The sequence below is a fragment of the Etheostoma spectabile genome, chromosome 22 (assembly GCF_008692095.1).
Source record: "Etheostoma spectabile isolate EspeVRDwgs_2016 chromosome 22, UIUC_Espe_1.0, whole genome shotgun sequence".
NCBI classification, from domain to species: domain Eukaryota; kingdom Metazoa; phylum Chordata; class Actinopteri; order Perciformes; family Percidae; genus Etheostoma; species Etheostoma spectabile.
Window position 1 is genome coordinate 10,114,944 of NC_045754.1, and position 11,064 is coordinate 10,126,007.

General features: G+C 39.0%; 1 protein-coding gene across 1 annotated transcript in view; it reads right to left on the reverse strand.

Annotated features, from left to right (window-relative positions):
- plxdc2b (plexin domain containing 2b) overlaps nt 1-11,064 on the reverse strand; it is a gene marked incomplete in the record, with an annotated part of 91,003 nt that overhangs the window by 26,895 nt on the left and 53,044 nt on the right. The window contains 3 exon segments of the mRNA XM_032504160.1: nt 93-192; nt 1,241-1,359; nt 5,458-5,580. Of these exon segments, the coding sequence (XP_032360051.1) occupies nt 93-192; nt 1,241-1,359; nt 5,458-5,580 (342 nt within the window).

Here is an 11,064-nt window from a genome sequence, read left to right on the forward strand (position 1 = left end):
TTTTGAGAAAAGTTGGCATTAAGATGTATTCAAAATGTCTTTCTTGAAACAAATAAGTGAATCTAAGCTACAAAGGTGCGTTTGGGACTCACTGGGTATCTGTTGGATCTTGTGGACCACCACAAAGGCATCAGACAGGCCCACCTTCACCGGGTGATTGACAGAGCTGATCTGTGACACCTCAATGGGGATCTGAAATAGAAGATTTAAATTAATTACCAGAACCAACATGATCTGTCTGGGAAAGGCTGAAAAATCATCTCCAGTTTGATAGCACTGACAATTCAGCTGATGTATTACTTAGTCCCATGGGAATCTGCTGAAACACTACGCAACGTCAACAAGCATCTGGCTTTCTGTGGTGCATAGAATAAACATTTCAGACACATATTGAGCGGAAAGGAACAACAACATTGTGAAGACTGACTCATATCTGAGAAAAAAAAAAAACAACTAACATTTATGTTCCAATCAGATAATATTTTAAATCTGCCATGTAGATTTTACACAACACTGGAAGAAAAGAGTTAAACTAAACAAAAGTACTGATTGTCTCAGTGATACATTCTTAAAGATGGAGCTGCAGTTCAGCCTTACTAAACAAACCTTCATCATGGATCATGTAAAAACTCAGATTACATGTAATGGTTGGGTTGCTATTTTCAGACACATAATAGCAGTGTAATAAAACACTTTTTTGTTAAAAAGCTTTTCTAATATCTGAAAATAACCAATTACAAAAGAGGTCACTGTTATAAACACGGACTCCTGCTGTTATAAACAATTACAATAGATAATAATGACTTATCTATTGCAATTTTGCACTCTTACTGCAGTCTCTTTTGTATAATATGTTTTTCTTTTCAATTAAATTGTTTATCTGTGAAATTTTAAATTTGATTTATAGAAACCATCGGGACAGTTCAGATAAAAACCTGGAACAAATCAGATAATGTTGCAGCCAAATCAAGCACATGGAATTAGTATGAGGACATTAATTGATATTTTGTTAAGGAGCGGCAATCATTAAACATATTCATTTGTACTAGTCATGTTGGCATCACTCTTCTTTATGAGTAAAAACACATGGACATGAGGCGGCAGTAGGTGTCAACAAAAGTCAGATAGAATAAGAAAGAAGAAATGCTGGTTTGAGGGAGCTGTTGGGTGAAATGAAAAGGGAGGGGAATACTTTCTTTATGAAAGATAAAGAAAACTGGTTTGATAATGGAGTTCTGACCTCTTTGTATGCAAAAACAATCCTGCCGGTGTTGTGCAGTGTTGCCTGGAAAGTGAAGCTTCCCAGATTGTAGTTGTCCTGTAGGTGGACATGGTCCCATTGCACCACCAGAGCAGTACCTAAAGGAGAAACAATCCCATACAGCTTATTACTACATAGAATCACCTATATTCAAGGAAAGAAACAGACGCCATTGATAGCTACTGTCACACTTTTTATTTTAACACTGACTTGTGTTTCACTGTTTCTGAAATACGATCTCTACTGTCCCAGATCTACCATGAAATAAAACCGCTGACCGAGAAAAGTCTGTGAATAAGAAGCCATCAATATATCATGTTTGTTATTAGATATCTTTTTGAGGGATTATTTCCTGGCAGAGACTTCATTTCCCCCTCTGGGTGTGAGGGGATTGACACTGAAGTAGTGTGAGCACTGATATGAAAACACTCCGCTGGAGCAGCATTGAACAGCAATAAAACAGTAACTTTTGAGAAAACCAAACCAAGGCGTTGCAGTTACTTGTGATGGAATATGGAGGGCTGGCCATTTTCACAACAGTGAAAGCTTTTCATACAAGAGCAAATGACAACACTATAAATTACTTCTTCTTATGGTATAAAAAAGGTTTCCAGCTACACTGGCTGAGACGGGTCACCAACTGGGACAAAGTATAGCGGAAAAAAAACAACACTGACACCATGAGTGAGTTCAACCAAATTTTAAAGGACTTTTTTTTTTTCACCTCTCAGAGTAATTAGTCATGCATATAGTTCATCTGCAGCTAAATTTAACTTAAAAGTTACATTAATTTCACCTTCATTGTACTGGGGTGGCACCAAAAGTTTCAGGCAAATAACTAAAAATTAAATTAAAACCACAATATTAAGAGCTGAAATGACAAGGTGATTAACTGATTAGTTGAGCCAGAGAAAATGAAGCTCCAACTTTTCAATTAGTTGTTTAAGTAATGATGTGCATTATCAGTTTGGGATTTGAAAAGTGTGATTTTTTTTTAGACCAAACAATGAATCACTTTGTTGTATCTCCATGTGCACCACCAGGGCTACAAGATAAAACATGTTTTTTGTAAAAGGGGTGAACTGACCATTTAGACATGGATGCACAGTGTCACAGACAGGAGAACTCGGGCCTCACATTACATTCACCACTGTTTTTAATTTACTGTGGACTTTGGATGGCAAATTCCCTCCTCTGAGTTAGTCATTTAGCTGGGCGCCAGGGTAATAAGAGCAAAATTTGGACCGAAGGTTAGTTAACACAACTAATGAGATTACCTTTACATAGCCAAAACTCTTCAGTCCAAAGTGAAGACAGAGATTTGCTTGTACAGGAAACCCCATTATAAATGACATTATTAAGTGGTGTGTATAGCGTGCCTCTGGCATTAGACGTGGATGTTGCATGTGTTAAAGTAGGAGGTTAGGCAGCTGTTGAGTTAAGGGACGCAAATACAGAGCACTCTTTGACACTCTCTGGCAATATTGTGAGTCTTTGGGCGGACTGAAGAGTTGCTGTGTAATGCATTAAAGAGAGAGTTTAAGAGAAGTCAGAGCACTAAATTGCTACTACCTTATGGCACAGAATGCTTACTCAGTCAGCACAAGTTAAGCCTAATATAAGTCTGCTTAAAATGCATTGAGTTCAGGAGGGGAGGCTATCCGGGGCTTCCTGGCTAGCAATACAGAGTGGGTGAGGAGGAGGTGTGGAGGAAGCACACACTGGGCTTGTTCCTAATTCTACTTACAAGCTTAACATGCTGTACCAACTCAAAACAAACAAATCCAGTCTAGCTCTATTACGCAAGCCCACCTACTGAATGATGGAGACAATTAATGTGGTTCAGGGCAAGGCAACAGTTTTCTAGTTTTCAGTTTTCAGTTCATTTGTTTTATTCTGTGCAGTCTATTTTTCATTTCACATTTTTAAATGATTTTTAATGATTCCCAATGTATAAAGTAACATTAACTAATGGCTGTGTTATAAAACTGTCTCAGTAAGCTGTGACAGTGCGATGCTGTTAACAACAGTCAAATTCAGAAGTCTGTCAGGTGTCATAACAATTCCCTCCTCTATCATTGTCCACAATCGAACTTCAAGATAGTTTTACAGCACTTACAGCTAAAATCCTATGTCTTAACCAATCCCATCCTAATTTAGCAGATTCTAATTAACAACAAAACAACAACACTGTCTCTGTGAAGTTTCACACAATTCTCAATGTGTTGAGAACAAACAATACGTTACGCCCAGTGGCAGTCTGGTGTGCATGTGATTGTGTTTCTTCAGTTTGTCTGCTTGCAGTGTGGTTGGTGTGTTTTGTTTTCTTTTTTCACACTCACTTTCCACAGATACCAGTTACTCATCAGCAGAATTCATCAGTTGATCAACCACCTATAAAGACCAGTCTGACTTTCCACTCCCTGCCAGATTGTAAGCTTACCGCAGTATGCGCCAGCCTTCATGCAGTATTTCCAGTCTTGTTGTTATCAAGTTTCTAACCTGTCTGTTCCATGTTCCCAGAAATACTCACCATCGGAATCTTCTGCCAGTTCTGTCTTGCCTCGGACCCAGCATCTCCTCTGCCAACCCAGCATCTCCAGAACCAACATCTCCACTGTCTGCTCTGCCATCAACGAACTCATTAACACTATGCCAGCCCCAGCCTGCTTCAAACCCAGAGTCTCACACTAGCTGTTGACTTTCATTATTCAATAAACAGATTATTTTTGCACCAATTCCAGTTTCTGGGCCTGAGTTCTGTCCCCTACCGTGACACAATATGTCTCTGCTGTGAACACCTCATCAAAGTGCTTATAGTTGGATGGAAAGAAGCACTAATTCTTCCACAACACAACAGACTGCACAGTTCTTATGCTGTATTGGCAGGACATTGACTGATGGACAGTGTGCTGAGGAGCAGGCGGGCTGAGAATCGACCGGCTGCCAGTTTGGTTAAAGTCTGATGAGCTCCACTGCAGAAGGTCACACAGTTGGTCAGTCACTCGTCTGCAGAGGGTTTAATGACTGACATGATGGATAACAACCATCCCAGATGGCAAACGAAAGGTACAGAGAGTGAGGAAGGGCATCAATTTGGTTTAAAGGGAGTAAGTGGAATTTAAAGGGGATGTAACAGAGGTCATGCAGGGTTTCATATAAAGGATAAAGACTACCTATTTTGAGATTAAATGTCAAAATTTAGGTATGGGCAATACAGTACTGTACTGTATTGTGATATAATAAATTTTATGTAGAAACCAATTGAGAAATTGTTAAAGAGTAAAACAAACAAAAAGAAAAGTCTGTTTCTGATCATTTCCTGCAAATAAGAAACCTGACAAATCAAGGTAGCCTACTTAATACAAAAATCATATACTGTATTTTGACTTGCCATTTTCGCGGTTAAATTACTTCATTAGTAACGGCTTTGTTTTACCATCATGTTCCTTTTTTCGTTAGTCTCTTAGGCTAATGAGCCATCTTTGGATCCTCTTTAGCCTTGAGAAGTTTATTGTTGTACGGCATATTTTCTGTACTTTGTATGATCAAAATAAATAACAACTACAGATACTTAATTTGAACAAGTAATTTGTTAAGCAAATCACAATATCGGTCACTTTGTTATCTTGACTGTTTTCATAAGTCACAAAGAAATTAGTCAATGTCAGCGATGTTCCCACTTATAAAATATAAGTATAAAGTATAAGTATAAAATAAAATATATTATTATTATTATTACTTCTGGGATTGCTCTGGTGCTGCCGGAAATTCCGCCTGATGAATGTCGTTTTGTCGATGTCCTTCTCCTTCCGCTTTCTTTACGTTGGAATTTTGAACTCCAGTCTATTTATCAGGACTATGGTTAACTGCTCCTCAGATCTCTGCAGGGTAAATCCAGACTTTTCCAATCAAAATCCAGAGTCTTCTCTCGCACAATTAAAACAACTTTTGAACACACACGTTCCCCCAAAACAAGTTCCTTCCGGAGGCTATTTCGCAGTGGCTCCGTGGTGAGCTTAGTGCCACCCATGACGATTCTGATTGGTTTAAGGAAATGCCAATAAACCAGAGCACATTTTTCTCCTATCCCACAATGCTGTGTGGACTAGCCAGACCTTCCTCCGCAGCGCTGTGGAGTACACAACTGCTACACATTGAGGTAGAAATAAAACGGATTAGCAAACTGCTATTACCGTTGTCAAAGTAGATGACAGTAGAGTTTCTGGAGACACTGGGGTCAAAGTTTGCCATTAGAGGAGCTATGTACTGTGTAGCTGTTAGCATCCGGTGGACCACGTCTCCCGTGTAGATGAACCCTGAGGAAGAAACAGACACAACTTTCAGCACTCCAAATTTAAATGTAAATGCACACTGTTTGAATCATTAATGTATTACTCATAGTGTTGAATCTGCTTGAATAAAGTGTTGTAAGGTGGATTTACCCTTTAGCAACTCATAAAAAAAACATCAATCTTCTCTCCCTCCATTTCTCCCTTACCTTCCTGTTATCAGATACAATATATTTGAGGAAGACTACAAGTCTGCCCTCCAGTTCAAAGTTAAAAGCTCCTCATTAACTCATAACCATCATCTCCGTTTCTGTCTTTTGCTGCAGGCTGCTTCAGCTAGCCACGGTGATTAATTCTTCTTTAATCAAAAACAGAAGGGCACATCTTAGGGGCTTTAATGGAAGATATGCCGAATAAGCAGTCAATGTGTGTGTTTTTCCGTACATCATCAATCATGGACATTAACGAAGAGACCATGACATCAAAATGGAATTATGTTGACCTTTCAAATCTTTTGCTTCCCTTCAAAAAGGCACAAATAGCTCTCTCCACAGAGAAGGACGTGCTTAGTCAACACTAACTAAAGCTGCAGCATTTAGCAGCATGTAAACATGGTTATTAATGGAGTCCAGAAAAGGGGAGAAACGCCCACTATTCATTACGGGGGAACCGCCTTTGCATAAAGAATTTGTACTCATGACAATAGAATCAAACAGCATCTTAATTTCCCTACTGACAAGAAAGTTTAACAAAGTCAGCTGCTATTTTTTTTCAAGGCAAAAAGCCTTTGTTTCTCACTCTGCAAAAATATCCCAAACAAACCTTAGTATGCACTCTTCAAATCATGTTTTACTCAGAACAAAGGGAAAACATGGCATTTGGGTGAGACAATCACATGCATCCAATATCATTTGCCTTTGAAGAGCACTTATGAATGAATAAGACACTTATAGTAACCGTATCTTGAAAAAAGACATGAACGGGTGCTGGCTGTTGCTTCTTATTGACGTACAAACGTGAGAGTAGCAAGCAACACTCTTCTCAGTAAATTAGTGTATTTTCTTAATAATTATAGTTGGACTATAACTACAAAAATGAAGTTTGACTCACTGGGTCTTTAGGATGGACATTTTATCAATCATGTACTGAAAATCACAATAAAAACCATCAAATAACCCAGAGTAAGAAACCCTTCTTTTATGAAAGGATCTCTGTGTTTTGTTGCAGAAGTTCAACAGAAGTACAGGATGAAGTGGCTGCCTAAGGCATGCAGGGAGGGGAAAAAACCCTGCTCAGAAAGAAAAGAGGATTTTTGGGAAAAGTCTCATTGAGGCTAAGCCCATAAACCCCCATTTCATGTTACCATATGTCTTCTCATACAGGAGGCTGGCTATAAAAACACATCTATCACTTTTGAAACCAGGAGCAGAGCATATCATGAGGGGAATCAATCTTTCCCTAAAGACCTCCCAGCTCAGTTTTACTTCTATATAGAGCAGTGTCAGCACACCCAGAGAGGGGTGGGAGTGAAGATGTGACTTCATTGTGAAGTCCCGACTGTAGAGAACTCCACCTGGAGTGAATGAGGTACAAGATTCAGTCCTTTATTGCTCAATATAGACGTAGCCATATTTACAGTTAGTTGTACACACTTTCCACAATATATCTTGAATATAGGGCCAATCACTAACTTCTCCAGAGCTATTTTCTCAAAGGTGCATTCTGCAATGGGCAGTGAGAGGTAAACAAAACTAATCAATAATATTTAGGAAGTTAATGTCAATTAGAGTTGCACATCCAAGTTGTGTATATAGGGCTCAAAATTACTTTCATTATCAGTTCATGGAAAAATTAATTTGTGATTTTACTGTGAGTTACTTTTGGAAAGAGCCAGGCTAATGGTTTCCCCGTTTCCAGTCTTTATGCTAAGCTAACTGGCTGCTGGTAGGAGCTTTATATTTAGTGGTATCGATCTCCTCAATGAAGAAGAAAGAAAGCAAGAAAGCAAATAAGCCTATTTCTAAGTACAGTAGGCTAGTTATCTTTTTTTTGGGACCAAAAGTTTCAAAGTAAAAAGGCGCTTTTTGTGCTTGCAGAACATGAACACAGCACAGAAGATAAAAGCATGTTGTCATGGTAAATCATTGTAAAGAGGACAGAAAATAAAGAGCCAGCGCTGTTTAGTCTATCTGTTTAAATTAAGGTAAACATAAACATTATTCCCTTGTGGAACAGTACGTGCAATGCTGTGTCTGCACTCTCCTTTATTTGATTGTGCAACGACACAAGTGACTGCCTCCAAATCAGCCACTTTACATTCATGTCATATTTACCCAAGCATGATTTTATCTCTTCCACTCTTTCTTTGGCTTTGCTTTGTTCTATTTATCTTTTCACTTTCAACCTCTAAAAAGCTCAGAAATACGGCCGACCACACACACACACACACAAACACACACACACACACACACACACACACACACACACACACACACAACAGGAGGGATTGTATTTCTGCTTTCTACCAGCAGTCTGAAAACACAATACAACTTATTTGATGGTCTAAAGAAAATCAGACAGCCTCTCAATACACCAAAGAGGTGAGAGCTACGAGGCTCTCAATGGAGAGGCAATTCATCCATTATGGCCGTCACTTACAGCAGAGGGAGACTGGACTGAAGAGGAGGGAGGAGGGGAACCTGCGGAACAGCATACAGTATATGCAGGGAGAGAGGAGAAATAATGGAGAGGAGTTTTTAGGTATGAAAGAGGGATGGAGCAGGATAATTATTTCCAAGTTGTGTTTATATGTGCTGCTGTGTAAAAGTGCCGGGCTGTGTATGTCCAAGAAAAACATGACCTGGAATTAGCAGACCCACTAGACTAAAGCTTCACTTTATTGAACATTGTGTTTAGACAAGGTCTTTGTTCCTTCGTACCGAGCTGTGTTTAATTTACGGGATTTGTTCTGTTTATCACAGTTGTTATTAGCCGAGAAGAGCCTGCCTGGATCTCTCACTCTCCTCACACACACACACAACCACACACACACAACACCACACACCACACACCCCACACCCACACACCCACACAACACACACAACACCACAACGCTCGCAAGAGCACTTTATTTTGTCTTTTAAATACGAAGCTACGAGTTTTTTTTTAATGTAAATTAAATGTTGCTTTTGTTATTGCTAAGCGATACAAACAATACTGAGTCAGCCTATAACCAATCTATTATTTCTTACTGAGAAAAGAATATTCTGGCAAACAGAATGTAATGTGTTTTATGTTTCACAACCGTGATTTCTGTGGAATCCTTAATATTGCCGGTGACCGTCGGCATGACTGGACACTGAATTCATTAGCCCCAAAAAAAACAGAAAAGACATCTTTCTTGTCCCAACTGTCTCCTAGAAATAGTGTTTATGCAAGAAAAAAGAATTATTTGGATTACATTATACAGTGGAAATGTTTTTCCAAGTAAATACCTCCTTTCTATTTGAGACAGTAGGCCCAGTGCTTTCCGTATTCAGTGGTGGAAGATTTAACTTCAGTAAAAGTAGCAATACCATAGTGTAAAAATACTAGTTACAAGTAAAACTCCTGCATACTTCTAAAAGTACAAAGTATTAACATCAAAATATAATTACAGTACCAAAGGTAAAAATACTTTTGATACTTATGATACTTATTACTTATGATCCTTCAGATTTATCTTGCAGCCCTTTAAGGAGTTTGTTACACACGTGTTTCCATTACATGCCACGCACATGGTATGTATTTGGTGCCTTATATATAAATGCTTGTCTTCACTAATTAGCTGGATACCGATAAATAATACCTATGGTTTAATAAAACTGGTTTTTGAATCTGGTTGGCTGGTTTGACAGCTGACCCAGAAAGCAGCATACCACAGCTGGATATCCGTCGACACATCTGGCAGAGGTCAGATTATACATCATCACTGGTATTCACAGCCTCTACATGTCGAGCTGTCTACACTATTCAACACAGACGACTGACCAAAAACAACCTGTCAGTTCTGCAGAACACCTGCAGTATGCTGACAGTCACTGGGACACACCCGACTGTATCAACAATTGTTTTGTTGTTGACATAATCTCTTTATTTCAAAGACATTTCCAGTTATATTTATGTGTTCTGTCCCCTTTCTCATTATTCAGGCATCTAAGGTGACTCTTTCGAAGTGACTTTGTTAGTGTTTGTGAGTCTTTAAACAAGATAATACCAGTGTTAAAGTGTCAAATTAGCAGCATGCATAGTTGTCTGCCATTGATTTTATAGTATTTTTTTAATATTACCACTGGAGAAGCTCTGCAACTAATGGAATATTTTTGATCATCAAGCAATCAGTCAAAATTATTCAACCAATTTAACAGTTAATTTAAACAATTAAATCAATTATCAAAACTGTTGATGGTTATTTTATTTCAATCAACAAATCAATTGACCAAATAATAGTTTCAGTCCCACACTAGAGCGTGCCAAAGTGGCTTGACTATGGCTTGAAAATGTGAATAAAACCCCGTGAAGCACCTTGTAACTGTATAAATGTGTTGCCTAAGAAAAGATTTGTAATTATTACTATTTTAACGCATTTTCAAGTACGAACTGTAAAGTTTTTGCGGTGCAACTTGTAATATACGGCAGTTAAAACCATAAAAGCAGACCTCATATGTCTGACAAGGCTGCATGCCAACCTGGTGTTGTTGCCTCATGGTTAATGTGTTTGAGAACCGGCGGCTGTACTGTTTATAAAGTAACTCTGAAAATACAAACCTAAGTGCAATTGTAACTCTGCTGTTTCATCAGTTACTTATCTTTTCCTGCTGTTTCAGCATACTTAAAAGAAATATTCGCTGAAGCAAAAACAGTGACATGCGGACAACAGTGAAAGTGTGTGTGTGTGTGTGTGTGGGGGGGGGGATGGTCTGGTGGGAAGAAGAGGACGAGCTGACTGATAGGCCCTGAAATGGAGGAGGAAGTCTCAGAGACAAAACCCAAGAGGCCTGGGAGAGGCAGATAGCTGCCTCTTCCTCCTCTGTCTCATCCCTCCATCTCTGTCTGGAGGAATGCAAATTATTGTTATCTCCTCTTTTTAGTAGCTGTCCACTTCTCAACGCCACCATCATCCCATTTTGAAAGCCAACTCAACTTCGCCACTGATGAAGTAATGGAGATGGTGAAGTAGGGAAAAATGAGACAGCGATGGTAATAATAATGGTACTAATAATAATAAGCGATACGGCAGATTATTTCTTTATTATTCCACTGGCAGTTAAACGCAGCATAGCATCTTTGAAATAGTTTGGGTAAGAGCAAGGATTTAGTCTTTGATGTGATAATAGCTGGTTGGGGTGTTGTGGTTTCGCCCTCAAGACTCAAGTGGAAAATTGCTTTGCAAACACGTCTGCCGTGTCACGTGTTAAACCCACAAACATACGCGCGCACACGCACACACACACACACACACACACACACACA